At 36.2% G+C, this 26,060-nt stretch overlaps 2 protein-coding genes across 12 annotated transcripts in view; one reads left to right on the top strand and one right to left on the bottom strand.

Annotated features, from left to right (window-relative positions):
• cpsf1 (cleavage and polyadenylation specific factor 1) overlaps nt 1-1,552 on the top strand; it is a 53,254-nt gene extending 51,702 nt beyond the window's left edge. For both annotated transcript variants that reach the window (XM_005159584.5, NM_001114681.2), the window contains exon 38: nt 1,274-1,552. In XM_005159584.5, the coding sequence (XP_005159641.1) occupies nt 1,274-1,321 (48 nt within the window). In that variant the 3' untranslated portion in view covers nt 1,322-1,552. The remainder of the gene's footprint in view (nt 1-1,273) is intronic.
• A 3,690-nt stretch (nt 1,553-5,242) lies between these two features.
• adck5 (aarF domain containing kinase 5) overlaps nt 5,243-26,060 on the bottom strand; it is a 38,680-nt gene continuing 17,862 nt past the window's right edge. For 2 of the 10 annotated variants that reach the window (XR_012394433.1, XR_012394435.1), the window contains exons 6-16: nt 25,131-25,271; nt 23,651-23,764; nt 21,596-21,727; nt 21,417-21,500; nt 21,248-21,329; nt 19,422-19,500; nt 19,246-19,337; nt 12,619-12,871; nt 8,440-8,556; nt 6,438-7,283; nt 5,243-6,101 (exon numbers count right to left, since the gene is read on the bottom strand). Coding sequence is in view for 2 of the 10 variants with exons in the window: in XM_009294096.5 (XP_009292371.1) it covers nt 7,181-7,283; nt 8,440-8,556; nt 12,619-12,871; nt 19,246-19,337; nt 19,422-19,500; nt 21,248-21,329; nt 21,417-21,500; nt 21,596-21,727; nt 23,651-23,764; nt 25,131-25,271 (1,197 nt within the window). In the remaining 8 variants the exon portion in view is untranslated. Of the gene's footprint in view, nt 7,284-8,439; nt 8,557-12,618; nt 12,872-12,993; nt 13,079-13,213; nt 14,162-18,004; nt 19,338-19,421; nt 19,501-21,247; nt 21,330-21,416; nt 21,501-21,595; nt 21,728-23,650; nt 23,765-25,130; nt 25,272-26,060 lie in introns of those variants that run through there. The other 8 variants (XR_012394434.1, XR_012394436.1, XR_012394439.1 and 5 more) reach the window with 7 other exon arrangements.

Raw genomic sequence — 26,060 nt, 5'->3', positions numbered from 1 at the left:
TTATTTGCCCGTTGTGTTCCTCACATGTGTTCTATTCCTTTGGTTAAAAGCATCTGCTAATATTTAAATTAAAACTGTTGTGAACAAGTATTGAAAATATATTCATTTTAGCAGTGTGAAATAGACATCTAATGCTTATCTATATACAGTACGTACACAACAAGAAAAATCCATAAAGATGTAGGGGAAAAATCAATACTATTAATAGTCTTGGATGAAATTGTGAAGTGTTATTTTAGTTTCATGAACATACTCTTATAGCTTTTGTTTACATTTTGAATTATTAAGAGCATAGAAATTGTCACAGTATGTCTGATAATATTTTTATTCTGGAGAAAGTCTTATTTGTTTTATTTCAGCTAGAATAAAAGCATTTTTTAATTTTTAAAAGCCATTTTAAGGCCAAAATTATTAGCCCCTTTAAGCTATATATTTTTTCCTATAGTCAGCATAAAAAACTATCATTACACAATAACTTGCCTAATTACCCTAACCTGCCTAGTTAACCTAATTAAGCCTTTAAATGTCACTTTAAGCTGTATAGAAGTGTCTTGAAAAATATCTTGTCAAATATTATTTACTGTCATCAAGGCAAAGATTATTAGAGATGAGTTATTAAAATTATTAGAGATGAGTTATTAAAACGAATATGTTTAGAAATGTGTTGAAAAAATCTCCGTTAAACAGACATTGGGGAAAAAATAAACAGGGCTAATAATTCTGACTTCAACTGTATTTAAAAAATATTTTTATTTTATATTTAATTTAAATATTTTATTATGTGAAGAACAAGGGTTAATTTGAATTATTAGGTTTTATTCTTGTTATTAGTCAATATTTATTTCTTTTTAAATGAGCCCATTAATATTTTCCTTATATTTCTGTTTAATGTATTACTATTTTACTTTATTAATTCTTTTTTTTAATATTTTAAATATTTCTGAAATTTAACAAGAAATTACACTTTAAAACAAATGTTATAATGACAGTTAAGTGACAGAATCACGCATTAACTTTTAATAAACCATAATGACCATAGTCATAGATCTCATAAATAACCCTATATTTAAGCATCTGACACATAAGTGGGAACTCAAGACAAGAACATAAATGACGGCAACACTTTTATGGTAGGAATATGTTGTTTTGGAGTAATGTTCATTTGTTCAGTCAGTAGGTGGACAGTTTTAACACATTTAAATGTTTCAGGAAAACTAGGTCTCAAAGTTTCCCCTTTTCCACCTCCGCTCATCAGTTTTTCCGTTCATTTCAGATCTTGGATGATCTTCTGGAGATTGAAAGAGTCACTGCTCACTTCTGAAGAGCTCACTGTTTTCCATCCCATGAAGGTTTCCCCTTTTTGCCCACTGTTTTATATTTCAATGTTTTGATAGAAAAGCAGAAACTAACATTTGTCATACTGATGTTTTTTTGTTGTTGACCAAAAAGGAAGTACAGTAAACGGTATTGTGTTTCATAGAATATTTTGTAAGAAAAGAAATGACCATGTCGTTCATGTTGACATTAAGAACAGAGAAACATGTGGATACGGTCATGTCTTCAGTGTCATCTTTCTTTCTCTTTATTTTTTTCACCAATTTAATCCGTCAAAAGAATTACACCTTTTATTTAGGGATGTGCAATATATATCTACAATAACACGAACCTGTATTGGGTTTTTTGAAAAGAGTGAAAGAGTGTTCAAAAGAATTTGTTGCATGATGAAGCTTATTAGAATACAGGTAGAATGACAAGTTCATATAATAAATGAGGAATAAGTCCCTCTATGAAATTTTGCAGTAACAATTTAAAGACGCAATTTACTACTGGCTTATTACCTGACTAATATTAATATATTTACTATTTATTAGCTCTTCTAAAGTATGGTCTTATTTTACACTCCTAATCCTTCCCAATACCTAAACCCACTACCTTAATGGTGTAATAAGGTAAATTGTACATTAAAATAAAGGGTGACCGTAGTTGCTTTATATTTGAAAAATGATTCAATCCAGTATCACACAGGTGCATGTAAATCAGCACATGAACATATTGATTTTATATAAACAGTTCAACAAATAAGGTCATATTGAATTTTAGCGAAACAAGTTTATTTCACCAAGTAAAACATTTCCAAATAACCTTCACTGCAGCATTTCGTTTTTAATGAATCGAGTCAATGAGTCGGTTCTTTAAAGAGCTCATATTATAGTTTTTTGAAAATTCCCCTCCATGTAGTGTGTAACACAGCTCTAAGTGAAGTGAAGTATCCAGCTAAGGCTTAAATCTGTTAGTGTACAGTGTTTAAAACGGTTGATTCATCTATAAAAGAGTCGACTCATATGCTTCAAACGAGTCGCCTTGATACCGAGTCATTAGGTGTTTCGCCATGACTTACGAACGAAACCAAGTTATTCACGTGCACACGCAAACCCGGGAGATTTCAAACCTGAGGCCCCGCCCTCTGACGCAGTAACGCACACAGACACACACCCACAAACACACGCACACAAACATGTCGGTCGATTGAAGTCACACTGCAGATGGATATTATCGAGCCTCTACCCAAAGATGAAACCTCAGCATTATAACCAAGCAGTTGGAAACTACTGGAAACTTCTGGAAGCTACATGCTACAAAGAATACTTCATCAGCGTTTGTTAAAGGAAGGATCAGTAAAGAGTAACTTACTGCTGGACGTCAGGATGGGTTTCTTCCTCCATTTCTCAAGTGTAAGTACGTGCGATTAAAGTTGTTGCCTCGTTGACTCTAGCTTGCAAATGTATTTAGTTGTGATTTGTTACTTGTAACCGCGTGTACTGTATCAGGTTAACTGGCTATATTCTCTTATCGCGTGCAAAGTCATGCGACGCATGCTGCTTTGTTTATGGAGCTCCGTGGACAAGGGTAGTGTGTGTGTGTGTGTTTGTGTGTGTGTGCGCGCGTGCGCGTTGTCGCTCGGAGGTCTGTGTGTGTTTTTGTGTTTGTGTGCGCGGACGATGGCAATGTGTGTGTGTGTGTGTGTGTGTGTGTGTGTGTGTGTGTGTGTTTGTGTCTGAAAAGAGCAGAGTGAGACAAGCTAGGAGATCTCCTCGACAGTTTTTGGAGTTTTTGCTCAATGAAATAGTTAATCGTCTGAATTTTCAAGTCCATCGTCTGTATTTACATTGACCCACTGGCAGCTAAAATCCACGCCTACACTATCGAGCGTGTATGAACTGTGATTACTTTTATATTGCTGATTAGCTGTTGTGCATTTTACTCTCTGACTGAAGGCAGTCGACCAATCGCAACAGACTGTCATCGGTCCAATCAGCGCAGATTAGCTTCGCGCTAAGGAGGGGTTTGGGAACAAATGAATCACTGGACGATTCATACAGGAGTCGCTGGGATAATTAGGTAAAAATAAATGCAGATTATAAGACCATGAAAGTGTTTTTTGACCTTGCATGCATATTAGACTGTTGTTGGAGACCCTTACAACCAAGATATGACCCTATTTCATGTATAATATGGGCTCTTTAATAAAGACTCAATTGCTTTGTGGGCCTTTTTGAAGGATTGTTTGAGTGAATGATTCTCTCAACCACACATTAAGAGACTTGTCACCAGCTGTTGGCATTTTTAGTTTTACATTTATTTATTTGTGATTGAACTAGCCATTGTTTGTGGGGGAAGAAAAGGCACACAGCAAAATGGTTTCATTAGTTATTGTCATATTGCACAACCCTACTGTAATCAATAAAAGTGTGTCCACTGCAGCACGATGACGTACTGGATCAGGTCTGATATGTAGTTGACATGCATGTGCAGGCTAGAAATAAAAATAATTTATTTTAATCATTAAATTACCTAGTAAACTGTGTGTTATCAACATCTACGCCAGGGATCACCAAACTTGTTCTTAGAGGAAATGTCCTGCAGATTTAAGCTGCGGTCACACTGGGCTTTTCCTCCCATGGACTTCCATTCATACGCACAGGAATGCGTCAGACCGGAAACGCAGGGTCATGGGTCAAGTTTCGCAGGTTGCAGAGTTCAAGCTTGGTGAACTCTGACCTGCGAAATCGCATCACTTGACTGCTTGAGACCAATCGAGGATCAAAACATGACCTCTCTGGACAGGAATTTAAAATATGGAGCAATCGCTCGCGTTCTAAATGTCTGATCATCTTATTTAATCCCGCCCCTTTTCGCAGAGCCCTACGCCAGAATTTTGCACGCTCAAACTCTAGTGTGACCGCAGCTTTAAGCTCCAACCCTAATCAAACACACCTGAACAAGCTAATCAAGCTAGGTATGCTTGAAACACCCAGGCAGGTTTGTTGAGGCAAGTTGAAGCTAAACCCTGCAGGGCACCGGACCTCCAGGAACGAGATTGGTGACCGCTGATCTCTGCCTACCCCAACCCTAAACGCACTACACTACATATTGGAGCAGATCCAGTACGTCACAAGGACTTATGGCATACTTTAGGAATGAGTCTCCTTTTTTGTTATCTGTGCTAAGTTTTAATTCAATATTCATATTGTGACATTCAGTAGATTAAAGGCTCGTACACACGGGGACGCTTTTCATTTGCGTTTATCGTCAGCGTTTTATGAGACGTTTTTTCGGATTCAAACCCTAATCGATTTTCAGCAGAAGAGTATGCAAAATCACTCCTTGATGTTAGATGGCACTACACAACTTTAAGCTTCTGACACCCGCTTATAACACAGAAGAAGAGGAAGAGAAGAAGTTCACACGCTTGTTGTTAAAGTTACTGGTGACTTGATCTAGGGATGAAGAAATGATTATTGTTCACCGGAGCAATAAGCAGCTCCACGTTCATATGGCCTCTGGGTATCTTCTTCAAAGTGCGCTCACATTGACAGTTTTGCGTTTGAGCGCCTCCAAGAGCTGTTAACTGTAACTTCAGCAGCTCCATGCACGTGAACAAAAGTGCCAACCAGATTGGTGGAAAAGGTTTTAACGTGCGGTCAAATAAAAAAACAAGCATGAGGCATTTTTTTTTTTTTTAAATATGCGCTTTTGTGCCTGCCGTTTTGTACGTTGGTGTGCACGATCACATTGACGTCTTTTATTTAGTCACGAGGCGTTAAACGTCGATTGAAAACGCGAGCAAAAACCGTCTGTGTGCACAGGCTTTAAGAATATAAAAAATCTAATTTAATACTAAAAAAAAAAGTTAAACCTATTGACTAAATTGTCTGATACGAGTACACAGAAAAGGTCAAGCTTAACATTTTGATAACCTTTATAGAGTAAAAAAAAAAGGAGGTTAATAAAATAATCATTGATGAATGTTTGACAAAATTGAAATACAAATGATTTATATTGAAAACACATTAAATACAGGTAGATTATGTCCAATTCTCACAACCATAAGCTCATCACTGCGCAATTCCTCAGTTCCTCCTGCATATTCAACAACAAATGAATCATTGGAATACAAAATGGCACACATTTAAAATATTATTCTTATAAACATGTCTATTGCGGTCGTTGCTGTATGACTGAAATTGCAATAAGTCACTGAAAATGCTAAACCCCATAAACGTTTGCTTCATTCGTTCTAATTATTTTAGTGTTTCAAAACTGCGGCCTTCAGAAGAAGAGAATGTAGCTTTATCAGGTTCTTTTTATTTCACAAGCTTTAAAAGGTGCCATAGAATGCACTGGATTCCTTGCTAAATAGTTTTCAGATATCAACACAGAAGGTATATGGCTTAGATAAGTGGAAAAGTGTTTACAGGTATATTTTAAACACTATTCATACTTTTCAGTCACGTGACCTGTGCGGAGACCCGGTTTCCCCCACAGTCCAAGGACATGCGGTACAGGTGAATTGGGTAGGCTAAATTGTCCATCGTGTATGAGTGTGATGGAGTGTGTATGGATGTCTCATAGTGATAGCTTGCAGCTGGAGGGGCATCCGCTGCGTAAAACATGTGCTGGATAAGTTGGCGGTTCATTCCATTAATAAGTGGAGTAAGCTGAAAATAAAATAAATGAATTGGTTCTAATTGGAGATGAATGGTTTCGACCATATTTGGAAGAGTCGTGAATATTTATGAACTCTACTCTGAATTTTAAAGCTGCGGTCACACTGGAGTTTGTGTGTTTGAAATTCTGTCATACGGCGCTGCGAAAAGGGGCAGGATTAAATAAAATTATTAGACATTAAAAAAGCGAGCGATTGCTCCATGTTTTAAATTTCTTTCCAGAGAGGTCATGTTTCGATCCTTGATTGGTCTCACGCAGTCAAGTGAAGCGATTTCGCAGGTCAGAGTTCACCAAGCTTGAACTTTGTACCGCAGTGACCTGCAAAACTTAACGTATGACCCTGCGTTTCCAGTCTGACACATTCGTGTGTGTATAAATGGAAGTCTATGAGGAGAAAAGTCAAGTGTGACCGCAGCTTAAGTCAGTGCCTGATGAGTGAAAGTACTGTTATGCCAGGGTTGCGTTCTAAAAACTATCAATAAATCAGTACTAATTTGAGATGGATGGTTTTGACCATATTTGGAAGGGTCATGAATAATAATGAGCTCTACTCTGATGCTCAAGTCAGTGACTGATGGGTGAAAGTACAGTTTTGCCAGGGGTGCATTGTAAAAAAACTATTAATGAATTTGTCCTAATTAGAGATGCATGGTTTTGATCATATTTGGAAGGGTCGTTAATATTAATGAGGTTTATAATCCATACATCCAACATTTTTCATGTTCTGAAAGCGGAGCTGCTTATTTTGATTTTCTCAGACAAAGATCTCGTACACACTCACACTATACTCCATTAAACTCCAAAGCCAGGAACAGTTTTTTTTTTTGTCTGCGAAAAAAAAGATTTGCATGAGAACAAGCAAGCAATGGATCTCTGCTGGGTATTTGAGATTCACAATCAATCATTTCCATCTGTTGAATTATTATTTTTGAGCTACGCTTGATAGATCCAGATTTTCATTCTATGGCACCCTGAATTATGTGTAAAAAGTTTATGAAATGCTGCATTATTCTACCTGGTAAAAGCATATTTAAAAAGTGCTCAGCTTTCAGAGAAATGCAGCTCACCAGAGCAGAAGAAAGTGAGAGAGGTTCCTGAGAGCCCGAGCTCAGGTCAGTCACTGAACTTTGACCAAAATAAAAGCCATAATGCTGAGGTATGCTGCTGAGCTTCATTTCAGATACTGAAACACATCCTGATCCAGCGTGACCATATTGCAGAAAGCCAGCAGCTTCAGCAGAGAGCGAGTGACACTCATGAGCGCCATCTCTGACCTGGAGGTAGAACAAAAATTGTTAATATCTTCAGATACATATATTTATCAATTTATACAGCAACCCATACAAAAACTGGCATAAAGGTGCTCTAATTTGAGCAAATTTTGTAAGCTACATTTGATAACTTTAAAAAAAAAAAACATCCCCTATAAAAATGATATATTTTTTTATATAATATCCAGTATCATTACTAGACACTGCTGTTGGCTGGAAATGTGTGGTTAGAATTATCTTTCAAACATTGCTGCACCTTATAACGGAAAATGTGACAAACAGATTACAGTTTTCTAGTATAATATACCTCATATATCCATTACACACACACACAGTATATATTACAGCATAATGCTTTACAGTGCAGCACAGTGCTCAACATATACAAGTAAACCCCTCACAAGTCTCATTTAAATTCATGTTTTCTACAGGAAGCTATACAATGTTATATTTGTGCATATATATTAGATTAGTCAGTCGTGAAGCAAAATCTGGAGCTTATCTAATGAAATGGCTCATGATAACGGTCCAAAATTAGTAGTCAAGTGTATATGTTAGGGAAAAATATGAAGTACAAAAATTAAAAATACATTTTTTGTTTCTCTCAAATTTTGCTCTAACATTTTGTAGTTTGTCATTTTTTTGTCAATATTTAGCATAAATTTAAATGTATTATGTTACTATTTTCTAAAGATATTCTGTGATTAAAATATAATTTTAATAAATTTAGCAGCTTAATAAATCTGTTTTGTTTAAATCCACCAAAATATACAACCTATATTCACTGGGAAATGGATACAAATATTCGTTTTCAAAATTGGGTGTACTCTGTTGAGCACTGTAAATAATAAAATAATAATAATAATCATACAATAATAGATATAAACAATAATACATTACAAAACTAATTTATAATTTAATTTTGATTTAAAAAGCTCAAAGATAAAAAAGCTTGCGATATTTGTTCAAATATATCATAATAGTTTCATATCATAACAAATAAACAAAACCAGGCTTCTATTATTGCGAAATAAATTGTAGTAATTAAATTAAAATAGATCTTTTTTAATAAAGAATTTAAAAAGACTCCCACAGAACTACAAAAAAAAGAATGAAACAGTTTGGTAAACAAAACTATTTTTCTAGAGCAAGTCGTCACCTTAAAGCGAATTCGAACTTGAGGCTCTCCCAGAAGGAGCAAACCCAGCGGAAGACGGACAGTCTGGAAAACAACCTAATGTCCTCAGCCTGAGCTCTGCCATGTCCTCTCACAGCACTGAAACACACAATCCAAATTCAACATCCAATACAACTCTATGAACCCTTTTCACAAGACTGTTATGACGTTGTTCAACGATCATCAGCATCTTAAATCCTAATAAGTTTTTAATATACTAATAATAAAAAAGCAAGTACACTTAAATGTATTATTAGACCATCTTTGCACCAAATTACAAAAAAATGATTACCACGTCAAGAGTTTTACTCAGCTGATGATTAAGCTTGTTTGGCATGCTGTCTTGGGAGAAAGCCCTGAGTGTATAAGATCTTCGAGCTCTGAGCTCCCTCCTGTTAGTAAGTCAAGCGGGGAGTTTAAGCTCAAGTAGATCTCGATGAACTCCCCGACTTGTTTTTGGCTAATGAGAGATATAGGGGATGGCTAAGGAGAGATAAACAGCTTGCTAAGAGCTTGACTACAATGCCAATTTGGTTTATTCTGGTTACTTAGGTTGCGTGTTTTTGGACTGTGAGGGGAATCCGGGGAAAACCCACATGAGCACGGGAAGAACAAGCAATCTCAGCATAAACTCAGAAAGGACTTTAACCAGAGACATTTTTGATATGAGGTGAGAGGTAAATCACTGGGCCTCTGTGTCACCCAATGACGAAAGGAGAGAGAGTAAGGGTGGGAGGGGGATTCTTTAAGTCGAAGATAACGGAGGAAAAAAAAAATGTTATAATGAGTGGAATCGTCTAGTTGGTGAATCATCCGTTAGTCAATGCGGGACCAGCTGTGGACAATCATCAAACATCAAGTACAGGGTGGGCCATTTGTTTGTATATACCTTTATAAAATGGGAATGGTTGGTGATATTAACATCCTGTTTGTGGCTCATTAGTATATGTGAGGCGGCAAACTTTTTAAGATGGGTGGTGACCATGGTGGCCATTTTGAAGTCGACACATCAAACGTATTGGGAATTTCACAAGAAAAACAATAGTGTGCTTGGTTTTAACATAACTTTATTCTTTCATGAGTTATTTACACGTTTCTGACCACTTATAAAATGTGTTCAATGTGCTGTCCATTGTGTTGGATTGTCAATGCAACCCTCTTCTCTCACTCTCCACACACAGACTGCAACACCGCAGGAGAAATGCTAGTACAGGCTTCCAGTATCTGTAGTTTCAGGTGCTGCACATCTTGTATCTTCACACCATAGACAATTGCCTTCAGATGACCCCAAAGATAAAAGTCTTAGGAGGTCAGATCAGGAGACCTTTGGGGCCATTCAACTGGCCCACTGCGACCAATCCATTTTTCAGGAAACTGTTCATCTAGGAATGCTCAACTTGACATCCATTATGTGGTGGTGCACCCATCTTGCTGGAAAAACTCAGGGAACATGCCAGCTTCAGTGCATAAAGAGGGAAGCACATCATCATGTAGCAATTTCAAATATCCAGTGGCCTTGAGGGTTCTATTGATGAAGAATGGCCTGACTATCTTTGTTGTCTATGGTGTGAAGATACAAGATGTCCAGCACCCGAAACTACAGATACTGGAAGCCTGTGCCGGCATTTCTCCTGCAGTGTTGCTATCAGTGTGTGAAGAGTGTGAGAAAAGGGTTGTATTGACAATCCAACACAATGGGCAGCACATGGAGCACAATGTGCTTAAGTGGTCAGAAACGTGTAAACACCTCATGAAAGAATAAAGTTACATTAAAACCCGAAGATTTTGATGTGTCAAATGACCCTCTTCCTATTGAAAAAACAAAAGTTGGATCCAAGATGGCCGACTTCAAAATGGCCACTATGGTCACCACCCAACTTAAAAAGTTTGCCCCCTCACATACACTAATGTGCCATAAACAGGATGTTAATATCACCAACCATTCCCATTTTATTAAGGTGTATCCATATAAATGGTCCACCCTGTACATGATCCTCTTAAAATTAGTTTAGAAATAAACTTTACTTACGCAAGGCATAAGTCTGAAATGAAGCATGTATGGGCTTGACAGTAAATTTGGCATTCTTCTCTCTTCTGGCTGCCATTATCAATCTCATTCGCATCAATCTTTGATTATTTCAGCAAATAGGATTTTAAAAATTATAATGAAAAAAATACACGTGTTTTACTCTCCCATTCACTGAGCTTGAAGTCACTAACTCTGACGACTTCCGCTACTGAGAAACCCAGAAATGTGAAAAGGGTCCATTCAATACCAAAACTCCATTTAGAGTTCTCCAACAGTGTTTGAATGAGGAGTATGACGAATATACAGTGTTCTGGCACCCTTGTTAAATATCAAATTAAATATCTTAGTTGAACCTTCTTCATTATTAGTTTCATATAAATGAACAAATGAATGTATTAGGGCTGATATTGGGGAAAGGAAAAATAATAATAATTTGGACATTGCAATATTTAGTTTAGCTGCAATATACATCGCGATATGAATTTAATTTCACCAGATGACTTGAATAGCTCCATTTAAAAAGATTATATAAATTTTGATGCAGTGAATTTGCATAAAATAGAATAAATGACAAGCGTATATACAGTTGAAGTCAGAATTATTAGCCCCCCTTTAAATTTTTTTTCTTTTTTAAATATTTCCCAAACGACGTTTAACAGAGCAAGGAAATTTTCACAGTGTATCTGATAATATTTTTTTTTCTTCTGGAGAAAGTCTTATTTGTCTTATTTTGGCTTGAAGAAAACCTATTTTTAATTTAAGCGATATTTTATTTTATAGTCTACAGATCAAACCATCATTATACAATAATGCGCCTAATTACCCTAACCTGCCTAGTTAACCTAATTAACCTAGTTAAGCTTATAAATGTCACTTTAAGCTGTATAGAAGTGTTTAGAAAAATATCTAGTTAAATATTATTTACTGTCATTGTAAGGATAAAATAAATCAGTTATTAGAAATCAGTTATTAAAACTATTATGTTAAGAAATGTGGTAACAAAATCTTCTCTCCATTAAACAGAAAATAGGAAAAAAAAAAACAGGGGGCTAATAATTCAGCGGGGTTAATATTTCTGACTTCAACTGTAAATAGGATTTCTGGGGAGTGTAACTGTATTCAAATACAGAAACTGAAAAATCTAACATACTGTAAAATAACATTGTCAGCATCACTGTATAAATAATATTTGAACATTTCTATCTTTAATAAACAACCTAACCCTGCGATGTGACCATTGCGGATACACGCACTGCAATATTAATGCTCATACGACATTTTGTTCAGCCCTAGAATGAATTAACAAATTAATAACTAAATGTAGAGGAACATCTCAGGGGGCGTCACATGAAAGAGAAAATCACCCCGCTGAGATCTATTTTGAAAGTAAACAAGGACATAACGTTAGCTAAAGATCAGACCTTAATCAAGGGTTCCAATATTAAACTGGGGCACTGTACACAACCTGACAAAAGTCTTGTCGTCAATCCCAGTTGTAAGAGCAACAAATAATAACTTGACTTCAGAAGGTAGATTTTTTCAGATGAATCATCTGTTGAGCTGCATCTCAATAATCACAAATACTGCAGAAGACCTATTGGAACCCGAATGGACCCAATATTCTCACAGAAATCAGTCAAGTTTGGTGAAGGAAAAATCATGGTTTGGAGTAACATTCAGTATGAGGGTGTGCGAGAGATCTGCAGAGTGGACGGCAACATTAACAATCTGAGGTTTCAAGACATTTGGGCTGCCCATTAGATTTTAAACCACAGAAGAGGGCAAATTCAGCCTCCACATCAAAGTTCCTGCAAGCAAAAAAAGGTCAAGGTGTTTCAGGACTGGCCAGCCCAGTCACCAGAATGAACATTATTGAGCATGTCTGGGGTAAGAAGGAGAAGGAGGCATTGAAGAATAATTCAAAAGAATCTTGATGAACTATGGAAGTTCATTAAGATGCTTTCCTTTGCCTGTCATATACGCCACTTCTAATACCAAATGATCAACTAGAAGTCGAGTATTATTTGTTGTTTCTAAAACTTGGATAGGTAACAAGACTTTAGTCAGGTAGTGTAAATACAAAAGACCTTTATGTCAGTGGAGATGAAACAGGCCTTTGTTTTTTTCCGTACCACTTGGCCATGATGAAGTAGCGGTCGACTGGAGCTCCCAGAGTGATGTTGATGCAGCGGACGGTGTTGATGTTCCGGAAGACCAGCAGCATGGGCCGCGGCATAGACTTCAGCACCTGCATGATTTTGTCGAAGCGGTTGATGGCCATGTCCCGCATGTAGGACGTCTCCTCTCCAGTCAGGATGTTCCCCAGACCCAGATCCCACATATTGATCGGCCGCTGCAGGAGCATCTCGCTGAACAGGAAATATTCTTGGATAGAGCAACAAATCGATTAATATCATACACGTATGGACAGGTAAAAAAAAAAAAAAACATTTGTATATTGGTTTCTGTTTACGAGGTCTGATTATATTTTTTACCCTTTTTATTTTAAATTGGGTGGAAGTGTAATCGGTAGTTAGATCAAAACTGACATTTTACTCAAATACATAAGTATGAATTAAGTAATAAATGTAGCTAATCCTCAAGTGGTTCTTCATTGTATTTCAATTGTAAATTTACACTCAAATTCTGTTTAAATATACAGTTTAAAAAAAGATTATCTCTGTTGTGAAATGTTACTTCTTTCTTGAAAAAAAAAATGTTCTGCACATTTTAAACAAAATAGTTTTAAATAATTAATTCCATCGTGTGTTTTTCATGATGACAGTACATAATAATATACTATTGTACACTAGTATTTTGCTTAAATTGAAATTTAAAGGCTTAATTGGTTAACAAGGCAAGTCATTGGACAACAGTGGTTCTGTAGCCAATGGAGTAAAAAACCTGGTAATCTTCATATTTATAATAGTTTCTTTTATTGCTATTCTATATATACATTTACCGGCCACTTTTTTAGGTACACCTTACTAGTACTGGGTTGGACTCCCTTTTGCCTTCAGAACTGTTTTAATCCTTTGTGGCATAGATTCAACAAGGTAGCGGAAATTTTCCTCAGAGATTTTGTTCCATATTGACATGATAGCATCACATGCAGTTGGTGCAGATTTGTCGGCTGCACATCCATGATGCGAATGTCCCATTCCACCACATGCCAAAGGTGCTCTATTGGATTGAGCTGTGGTGACTGTGGAGGCCATTTGAGTGGTGAACTCATTGTCATATTCCAGAAACCAGTGTGACAAGATTCACGCTTTATAACATGGCACATTATCCTACTAGAATTAGCCATCAGAAGATGCGTACACTGTGGTCATAAAGGGATGGACATGGTCAGCAACAATACTCGGGTAGGCTGTGGCGATGACACGATGCTCAATTGGTACTAATGAGCCCAAAGTGTGCCAATAGAATATCCCCCACACTATTACACCACCAGCCTGAGCTGTTCATTCAAGGCAGGATGGATCCATGCTTTCATGTTGTTGACGGCAAATTCTGACCCAACCATCTGAATGTCGCAGCAGAAATCAAGACTCAGACCAGACAATCTTCTATTGTCCAATTCCAGTGAGCCTGTGCAAATTGTAGCTTTAGTTTCCTGTTCTTAGCCAACAGGAGTGACAACCAGTGTGGTCTTCTGCTGCTGTAGCCCATCTATGGAACAAAATCAATGCCTAAAGTCTTGAATTAAAAAGCTTGTTGAATATCACAAACTGAAAAAAATAATACACCGTATTAACAAGTTCTTGCATTTTAATGACTTGAATTCCAGGGTTTGTATTTTTAGGTCCTGAAATTTAACATATCTGTTTATTTAAGCTTTGAATATTTCAACGAAAAATATTTCAAAAACGTTTTCATACTTAAAAATTCAATAATTCATATTCAATTTTCAGATTTCACTTACAAAATATTCAATACCCCTTAAAAATACGATGTATAATATTCAAAAGGTAATTTTCAGTTCATTTTATTTGAGTTCAAATATACGCTTCCATAAATTCAGTGGATCAAATTCGACTGTTAAAATTCAACATTACATCCGGGAGCTGCAGGAAAAGCAATAGATTGCAGATTGAAGATCGCCAGCTGCTCTAGCTTTCACCAGCAGGTGGAGATGGAATAATGTAAGATTTTTAACCCAGTAAACAGGCGAGAAAAAGGCTATTAAAGGCACAAAAGTAGCATTTAATATTAATATCAATGCTTTAGACATTATAAATGATAAAAAGTATGAGTAAAATGAGTAAATGAGGTTTTAGTCATCTATATTTGCCCTTATGTAACGGAAGCCAGCTGGTGATCGCGTAAATCTCAGTTCTCGGATCCAGTGACAGACGTTGTTCTGCAAACTTATCGGAGCTTGTCTCCCATGCCGGCTCGCTCCCTGCTCGGACCGGTGCGGTTACTTGCACATAAACCGTCTTTTGATGAATATGATGTTACACATTGTCTATCTTTATTGACTCTTTCTTCCATAGACGCGAAGTATTATATTGACAGCTAAAGAATATAAACGTAAGAGAAACAGGAGAGGAAATATTATAATAATACAAAATAGATAAACATTGACAGGGCTAAGAACAATTACGAACAAAGATATTCAAAAGCAGAGAGATTTTATGAGAATGTCACACAAAACAGTTTACTTGGAACTGTTAAACAGTGTTCAGGTATGATTTAAGGTTGGTTATGGATGGGGCGTGTAATTTAAAATAATTTAACATAACGTGCGAATGCATTAAAGCAGCTTCTTCAGTTATTATTTAAACGCAGCTATGTCAGGATTGGGATAGGTTATATAATTTCATTATTTAAATTATGATTGTTAATATTAATATTTTATGACATGTATTTGGGCTATTGCACTTAAATAAATCCGTGATTCTAAATTAATATTTCTATTTATCCTTTTTATCACTCTGCTGTCTTTCTCTTCTTTTTTTTCTAATTATTGGGGTTCTGCCACGGTTAAACGTTTGCAAAATGTCTTTAGTTTGTCCAGAATATTGTTTTATTGTTATGTAGCCTATAGGTGAGAAAAATGTATTAACGCAAATGTGGCAATGTCGCAGCCAATTATAAGTAATAAAATGAGTCGCCTGTGGTTTGATAATAGGCAGTTATAACTGACTTTAATTTGTTTTTTGTATTAAATGAGAAAACCATCATTTATAACTTTACAGCAACCATTTGTATTTTATGATTAGCAATGTTGATCTTTTTTGCAGTTATTAAACATATAAACTTATTTAAACTGGTTTAAATTTAATATAGTTGTCACTTCAGCTAGTTTCATAAGATTAATGGCCGGTCAGAGCCAGCGTCGCATATCAAACTGGTTAAGAGATGCTGGATGGCTGCCAATATATGATAGGAATTCTTCCGAAGTTTCAGATGATATCTGGGCTTGTGCATAATAATGTAAAATGAAAGTGAAAGTCATGACATTCTTATATCTGTCATTTCTGATAATATAATTGATTTAACTAGTGTGAGAGTATCCAACACTCATTTAGCAAAAATGCATCCAGAATCCTAAACCAATAACTTTGTCAAGCAAAAATTATAATTTTATAGGCTACTGATTTTTTTTTTAAAACAAGAAAAAAGAAATATTAGCTACCATAGCAATAGTTTATTTAAATATGATCATCTCAAAATATAAAATAAAAAAATAATGGTTTGACTTTGTGAAATCATAAAACAGACTTGCAGAAAAGAGTTAATAGAATAAATGAGCAAATACATTCTCTCCAGTAGATGGCGATTACAGCTCAGTAATACCCCATGAGGATGAACAGAGCTGCTTTGCAGGAACCCCTCAACCACGCATTCTAAACATTAATCTTATGAAACTAGCTGAAGTGACAACTATATTAAATTTAAACCAGTTTAAATAAGTTTATATGTTTAATAACTGCAAAAAAGATCAACATTGCTAATCATAAAATACAAATGGTTGCTGTAAAGTTATAAATGATGGTTTTCTCATTTAATACAGAAAACAAATTAAAGTCAGTTATAACTGCCTATTATCAAACCACAGGCGACTCATTTTATTACTTATAATTGGCTGCGACATTGCCACATTTGCGTTAATACATTTTTCTCACCTATAGGCTACATAACAATAAAACAATATTCTGGACAAACTAAAGACATTTTGCAAACGTTTAACCGTGGCAGAACCCCAATAATTAGAAAAAAAAGAAGAGAAAGACAGCAGAGTGATAAAAAGGATAAATAGAAATATTAATTTAGAATCACGGATTTATTTAAGTGCAATAGCCCAAATACATGTCATAAAATATTAATATTAACAATCATAATTTAAATAATGAAATTATATAACCTATCCCAATCCTGACATAGCTGCGTTTAAATAATAACTGAAGAAGCTGCTTTAATGCATTCGCACGTTATGTTAAATTATTTTAAATTACACGCCCCATCCATAACCAACCTTAAATCATACCTGAACACTGTTTAACAGTTCCAAGTAAACTGTTTTGTGTGACATTCTCATAAAATCTCTCTGCTTTTGAATATCTTTGTTCGTAATTGTTCTTAGCCCTGTCAATGTTTATCTATTTTGTATTATTATAATATTTCCTCTCCTGTTTCTCTTACGTTTATATTCTTTAGCTGTCAATATAATACTTCGCGTCTATGGAAGAAAGAGTCAATAAAGATAGACAATGTGTAACATCATATTCATCAAAAGACGGTTTATGTGCAAGTAACCGCACCGGTCCGAGCAGGGAGCGAGCCAGCATGGGAGACAAGCTCCGATAAGTTTGCAGAACAACGTCTGTCACTGGATCCGAGAACTGAGATTTACGCGATCACCAGCTGGCTTCCGTTACATAAGGGCAAATATAGATGACTAAAACCTCATTTACTCATTTTACTCATACTTTTTATCATTTATAATGTCCAAAGCATTGATATTAATATTAAATGCTACTTTTGTGCCTTTAATAGCCTTTTTCTCGCCTGTTTACTGGGTTAAAAATCTTACATTATTCCATCTCCACCTGCTGGTGAAAGCTAGAGCAGCTGGCGATCTTCAATCTGCAATCTATTGCTTTTCCTGCAGCTCCCGGATGTAATGTTGAATTTTAACAGTCGAATTTGATCCACTGAATTTATGGAAGCGTATATTTGAACTCAAATAAAATGAACTGAAAATTACCTTTTGAATATTATACATCGTATTTTTAAAGGGTATTAAATATTTTGTAAGTGAAATCTGAAAATTGAATATGAATTATTGAATTTTTAAGTATGAAAACGTTTTTGAAATATTTTTCGTTGAAATATTCAAAGCTTAAATAAACAGATATGTTAAATTTCAGGACCTAAAAATACAAACCCTGGAATTCAAGTCATTAAAACGCAAGAACTTGTTAATACGGTGTATTATTTTTTTCAGTTTGTGATATTCAACAAGCTTTTTAATTCAAGACTTTTGGCATTGATTTTGTTCCATACCCATCCCCCTCAAGGTTAGACGTGTTGTTAGTTCAGAGATGCTCTTCTGTATACCTCGGTTGTAACGAGTGCTTTTTGAGTTACTGTTGCCTTTCTATCAGCTCTTACCAGACTGGCCATTCTCCCTGACCTCTGCTATCAACAAGGCATTTGCGCCCACAGAACTGCCACTCACTGGATATTTTCTCTCTTTCGGTCAACTGTCTGTAAACCCTAGAGATGGTTGTGTGTGAAAATCCCAGTAGATCAGCCATTTCTGAAATACTCAGACCAGCCCATCTGGCACCAACAGCCATGCCATGTTCAAAGTCACTTAAATCACTGGTCCTCAACCACTTGGCTGCGGACCAGTGTCAAAATTTAATCCACAAGAAGTAAAACGAGTCAGAAATAGACGTCTTTGAAAGTTTTCTTTGTTAAGGGGAAAAGGCCCGAGAACTGCCAAGGATTGAATCTGGAATCAATTTGTCAACAAATCAGGTGAATCCACCATGGCTGTGCAAGAATTACAACTGCTGGAGATCACAAATGACGGCGGCCTTTAGAAAGATGCGATATGCAAACGGCTTCTAAGAGTTGTGTGACGCGCTTGTGCCTTTCAGACGCACCCACTTGATCCAATCAGCTTCAGCTTGTATGGAATATAAACATTTCGGTAGCACTAATTATCTCAGACAAACACAGAACATCCAAACACTGCAGTGCTTTGTAATTTCCTCTATAAATATTACTTGTATCAGAGTGACAGCAATGTTTTGTCGGCTTGTCTTCCTCTGAGAAAACTGTTGATGGTCGCCTAGCAACCTACAAAACACCGCTCCCCCACCCCAGCCCCCCTGGTCCATGGTAAAATTGTCAAGCGTTGACTAGTCCACGTTATAAAAAGGTCGAGGACCGCTGACTTAAATGATCTTTCTTCCCCATTCTGATGCTTAGCTTGAAGTGCAGCAGATCGTCTTGACCATGTCTACATGCCTAAATGCATTGAGGTGCTGCCATGTGATTGGCTGATTAGAAATTTGCGTTAACGAGCAGTTGGACAGGTGCACCTAATACCTTAATACCCAAGTTGCCGGTGAGTGTGAACTGCTATTTATATTTAATTTCTATTCCAGCCAAACTAAAACAAACAAGACTTTCTCTGTGAATCTAATTAAAAATACTGTGAAAGTGATGCTGTGAAATATCATTTGGGAAATATTTGGAAAACAAAATAGTATTATTAGGAAAAGCTGCTTCACCTTTGACCCCGAGTTGATTTGCATATGTCTTCATACCAGCGTCATCTCGCAGGATTATGGCTCTCCACAGCTGGCAGAGAGCTGCTCTGTCACTGACACACACACAGAGAGTTTACGGTCTTCACCTGTTTCAGGCTCATTGCAGAGACGGTGCTGTTTATTTCTCAAGCTCTCACCTTTTACTGAGGTGTTCATACAGCCCATGATCCAACAGAACCAGCTCAGCCTTTTTATCTGGACCTCTTCTAACCAGCACTGAAATGAATAACAGCAAAAGATGATGTACTTTTTGTTGAAAACCAGCAGCCATTGACTTCCAAAGGATCTGCTTGTTATGGCGTCTTCTGTTTCCAAGCGCCATATCAAACTGTTTGGGGAGGCTATATCCATGCCTAATATCCGATTGCCAAAAAAGTTATACTTTTTTTTTTTTTGGTCTATTACAAACTCATTAAGATCTACATTTAAGATCTGATTTCTTTAAAAATAAGTGATTTTCACTGTCTGATTGATATACGCCATAAAGTGTGTCTCAGACCAGACAAGATGCACTGCATTAAATTCTATTTTTCCCTGCCGTCGCTTTAAAATATAAAAATTACTTTTACCCCAGTATTTTCAATGGAGTTTCTGCGCTGGATTTATTTTCTACAAGTATCAGATAATATGGCATGCTGTTCACTTAATTGTGCTCTCAAACCATTCAAGCGGCCTCCATTTCCCAGGTGAGTGAAATTATATTACTTATAAACCATCTCTATAAATGTATTTGTTTTATTTAAGATCATTTATCATTTTATTTCAAACTTGAATGCACTCCGGAATCTGACAGATTGATCAGCTGTAGGCTATAGAACAGTCATCTGAATTGTTGTTACACAGTGTTATGCCTGGATTTCATAAATAGCCTTGCATTTACTAACACAGACTATATTTGAAGTATTAGATGTAGAAAATAACCAAGCACATGTGGTCAGAACACAAACGAGTCGCAGGTGATAAAGTATTAAACGATTCTCCCAAAGAAAAATCCATCTAAGCAAAAGCTCACGGTCCACCACTTTGCCCTTTTCTGGTAACCCCTGGTCAGTGTGATGACGCGCCAACAAAATGATGACGTTTGGCTATGCCTACTGGTAGCTTAATTTGCGATCTATGGGTGACGTCACAGATACTACGTCTATATCCTTTAGTCTATGAGTGCAACAACGTCTCATTGCACTGTGAAATACAGTTCTAAAGGCGGCTTAAAAACTCCCAACCCCTAAACACCATCTAGGACTACATAACGCAAACGGTTACATTAACACAAAGATAAAGACGATTAGAGTATTAAATAATTTCTATATAAATAATTAGTCTGTGCCTTGTATGTCAGTCATAAACACAAGTCTGTTGATTTACAAACATCTTGTGCTTTCTTTGTATTTTTTTTTGTGAATGCTTTGCACAGCTGTTTAAAAATATCCCAGTGCTTTATAATAGATGCTTGCCCAACCAGAAGAAAACTGGAGAGCGTGCCAAAACTTTTCATATTAGTATTCTTAGTTGAAATTTAAACTGCTCTGACATGTAAAGCTAAATTTCTCGATTTGCACACACAGATAAGCAAAACACCCGTGTTTCTAATTAAAAGTTGTAGATTTATAGTTCTGAATTTGTCAGATGTCATTCGCATAAACAAGATGGCAGACACAATGTGTTCACCCTACATGTGAATATTGTGTACTATTATCTTAGCACTTTAATTCAGTTTTGCTGTACAACCAGAAGTTGGCACTAAAAACATCTCAGATCTGGCAGTAGAAGTTCAAATCCCACCTCACTTATGTACTTATTAATGGAAATTTATGAGGAGGGATGCATAACCTATAAACAACGCCAGCCAGGAATAATGCTAATCAGGCTAAAGTTAGCATTTTCCCAAGATCTCCTACTGCACCTTTAATTAATCCCCATTAACTAATGAAGCCATAAGCACAGACAACGACAGTAATCTCACCGTTTCCAGGATGTGGATCAGCGTGAATGAAGCCGGTGTAAAAGATCTGCTCTGCAAATATGCGGATGAGTTTATCAGCTGTCTGAAACACAGCCAGAGCGAAATCATTATCAACGTTTAACGGCTGTGACGTGAAGCAGTCAGTCACAACAGATGCCATCAAACTCACGTCTTTGAGGCTCAGTCCCTGACGCTGAATCTCCTCCACATTGTTGATTTTGCATCCATCGCAGTACTCTGCTGTGAGGACCCTCTACATGCACAAAGTCATAGACTGCATTCATTAATATGGTAAAATTGGAGACCATAGAAAGACTTTACTGAAGTCATTTGAAGATTCATTCCCACCTTGCTGGTCACGTCCCAGAATACTTTAGGCACAACTACAAACTTAAAATGCTTCAGTTCCTCTGCACAACGTTCAGAATTTCTGCCTTCATTCTCAAAATCCAGCTCCTGGGCAAGAGTCCCCTTCAAGTCCTACTAACATAATGGAGGAAGAAAAGAAAAAGAAAAAAAGTTCTATCATTTCATCTATCAGATGATAAGTGTATACACTCACCGGCCACTTTATTAGGTATACCTTACTAGTACCGGGTTGGATCCCCTTTTGTCTTGAGAACTGCCTTAATCCTTTGTGGCATAGATTCAGCAAGATACTGGAAATATTCCCCAGACATTTTGTTCCATAATGACATGATAGAATCATGCAGTTGCTGCAGATTTGTCAACTGCACATCCATGATATGAATCTCCTATTCCACCTCATTCCAAATGTGCTCTATTGGATTGAGCTGAAATGGCCTCCACAGTCATCAGATCACAGTGAACTCTTTGTCATGTACAAGAAACTAGTCTGAGATAATTTGTGCCTTAAGACATGGCGTGTTATCCTGCTGGAAGTAGCCGTCAGAAGATACAGGGGGTACACTGTGGTCAAAAATGGATGGACATGGTCAGCAACAATACTCGGGTAGGCTGTCGTGTTAACACAATGCTCAATTGGTACTAATAGGTCCAAGAAAATATAGGTGCCAAGAAAATATCCCCCACACCATTACACCACCAGCCTGAACCGTTGATACAAGGCAGGATGGATCCATGCTTTCATGTTGCTGACACCAAATTCTGACCCTAACATCCGAATGTTGCGGCAGAAATCGAGACTCATCAGACCAGGCAACGCTTGTCCAATCTTCTATTGTCCAATTTTGGTGAGCCTGTGCGAATTGTAGCCTCAGTTTCCTGTTTTAGCTGACAGGAATGGCACCCGGTGTGGTCTTCTGCTGCTGTAGCCCATCCACCTCAAGGTGTTGTGTGATCAGAGATGCTCTTCTGCATACCTTGGTTTTAACGAGTGGTTATTTGGGTTACTGTTCAATCAGCTGGAACCAGTCTGGCCATTCTCCTCTGACCTCTGGCATCAACAAGGCATTTGCGCCCACAGAACTGCCGCTCACTGGATATTCTCTCTTTTTAGAACCATTCGCTGTAAACCCTGAAGATGGTTTGTTCGTGAAAATCCCAGTAGATCAGCAGTTTCTGAAATACTCAAACCAGCCCTGTCTAGCATCAACAACCATATCATGTTCAAAGTCACTTAAATGACCTTTCTTCCCAATTCTGATGTTCGGTTTGAACTGCAGCAGATCGTCTTTCTTGACCATGTCTGCATGCCTAAATGCATTGAGTTGCTGCCATGTGATTGGCTGATTAGAAATTTGAGTTAACGAGTAGTTTGACAGATGTACCTAATAAAGTGGCTGGTGAGTGTACATACAGTTTATACTGTTATACATCCATCAATATAGACATGATCAGTTTTATCCACGTACTAAAATGTGTAAGAAACATGATAAAACATGCTAGTGCTGCAATGTGCTGCAACATTAGCTACTATATACTGGAAGAAACTATCCATCAAGCTATCTGTTTGCATATACAATAAGACTAGGACAAGCTAACAACATGCTAGACATGTTAGTACAGTTGTAAAAATGCTATGTACACTGTTAACTAAGATAGAGACATGTAAAAACATGCTAACTGTGCTAAAAAGTTAGCAACTATGTTAAATATGCTAGAATAATCCATCCATCCATCAATCTGTCACTACTTGAAACTTTACACACCTTCTAAAATCTTCAAACTATAATTCACACACACACACACACACACACACACACACACACACACACACACACACACAAACACACAAACACACAAACACACAAACACACACACACACACACACACACACACACACACACACACACACACACACACACACAATACATTGGACAGACAATATCTGTTATCACATTCTGATGAGTAACTTCAAATGATTTATTATTAGTAAGTTATTAAACATGAAAGCTTAAGTGTGAATGTTCATGCACTGACCTGTAGGACCCAGCGGAAGCCAAAGCTAGGGTGCATAAATTTTATTACGTCTAACAAAATCTCTAGAGTCCTGATATCACCATCAAAGCGATCCCTGAGATCAATATACTGCACCTGAACACAACAGACATGCACAGATCCTTAGAACAACATAATGAGCCACAATATTTACTGCATGTTGTTCCTCTAGATTGGATAATAATTATTGGCTATAAACTGGTCCATATGGAATCTGCAGGTGCAGAAATCTGCAGATTTTTCAGCCCATCATTCAAAGTATTTATTTACTTATGTAGATGTGAGTAAATATATATTTATTCTGTTTTTTTTTTACATTTATTTTATTAATGATATTGAATAATATGTAAAAGTGTATAAGATTAATGTATAATACAGTTTAAGTAATGTTTTCTGTCTTTCACTAGATATGAAATTTACTTTAATTGCAAATGCAATTAAAACCATTTCTTTAGACTTGTAAACCTTTTTGTTAATATCTATTTATGTTTTATAGCTATATCAGCAGCATTGGCTATATTCATGGCAACACTTTTACCAAATCTTCAATATATAATTTATATTCATAACTGTTTCTTAATCATTAATTGTACAAAAAGACATGCAAATAACAACACTGATAAAAAGTTATAAGTTGTGTTTGTTTGATTCCTCTAGTACAGGGGTTCCCCAACTTCTGAGCCTGTGAACCTTCACAATAGGATTTCCAGTGACTCGCAACCTCCACTATCCTCGGGGGTGGTTTAAACATACATACCAACAGGACTATGTAAATACAAGTATATTGACAACACAAAAAAGTGCAACAGTCCAAAAAATAATAATAAAATAAAAAACATATACATACATATATATATATATATATATATATATATATATATATATATATATATAGTTTTTTGTGTGATTTATTAATTTGTTTAATTTTATATTAAGACTGGTAGGCACAATGTTTGCTGTACAAGACTATTGGTTTAATTTTGGAGACCACCACTTGTATGATTTTATAATGCTTTAAAAAAAACAGTTTACCAGTAAAGTTTACCATGGTGCTGTAAAATCAATCTGCTGCAACTGACGCTATTAATATTAAATATTACAATTAATATTATTAATATAAATGTAAACAACCCAGGCGTCGCAATCCAAAGGAAAAAAAAAAAAAGTCGAAGGTATTTAACTAGTAAATACTATTTTTATCTTCTGTAAGTTATGGATAAACATGGTAATTCTTTGTTTAAAACCACCAAGCAAAAGAATATCCACAGATTCTGTCTGGCCCTAGCAATAGGGGTTCAATGAATCAAAATAAACCAATACATACCATATGAAATATAACTTATGAAAATACATTTTATTAGACACTAATATCAAGTTAATCCAATTAAAACATCAACTACAATGCACATAGGTGATATGTTCTCAAGTTCTCAACAGTCATCACATGCAGTCCTAAACATACCTTTACAGCCACAGGTGTCCCATCGTGCAGTTCGGCTTTGTGCACTTGAGCCAGACTTGCAGCAGCCACAGGCTCGTAGTCAAATGTTCTGAACATTTTATCTGGAGTCATGTTAAAGTCCTCCTGGAATAAAGCATCTACCTGGAACAACATGCATCATGATTAATTAAAAAAAGTTTGCTGATTTAATTCTCCTAGGTTTCTAACTCCATGAAGTTTTGACGTTACATGAATAAATCCTTTTTTTAATATATATTTTCATTCCAAAAGTGCAGGCACATTTAAATCTGTACAACAAATGTAGAATTTACAGTAAACCAAATCTATTATTAACAAAAAAAAAAAACTGCAAAATGTGATAGGGAACATATTATTCGGTTACTAGTTGCTTGTAGCACTAACAGTTGACATTTTTTACCATTTTGTAGTTCAAGATGCTTACATCAAACCAGATGTCAATATGGACCGAAATATCTTGTTGCATCTATGCCATGAAGGATTAAGACATTTCTGAAGGCAAAAGGGGGTCCAACCCAGTGCTAGTAAGGTGTACCTAATAAAGTGGCCAGTGAGTGTTTATACACAATCAATTCTTTTGTTTTAGTGTCAATTATACTGCATTACAATAAAGACATCTGTATTTAGGTAATATGACAGATTTCATATTTACCCAGAGATCACACCTATAATGTAATGTATTTTTTATTTAGTGCCATGTCAGCAACCAAGGCTATCTTCCTGGCAGGAATCTTTCAACAATAAATATACAATTTAAAAATCAACAAACAAAATAAAACATAAATTAAATAAGATTTTTTGTGTTAATACATGATAAAAATTCTAAAATCTTTTCTGGTTCCACTTTGTCAAAAATGTCCTTAAAAGAGTTCATTTCATAAAAAGTCCTTCTGGAATCAGTACAAGCAGGAC

The sequence above is a fragment of the Danio rerio genome, chromosome 19 (genome assembly GCF_049306965.1).
Source record: "Danio rerio strain Tuebingen ecotype United States chromosome 19, GRCz12tu, whole genome shotgun sequence".
NCBI lineage: Eukaryota > Metazoa > Chordata > Actinopteri > Cypriniformes > Danionidae > Danio > Danio rerio.
The sequence above is the reverse complement of the archived record's forward strand: the minus strand, read 5'-3'. Positions and strand labels throughout refer to the sequence as shown.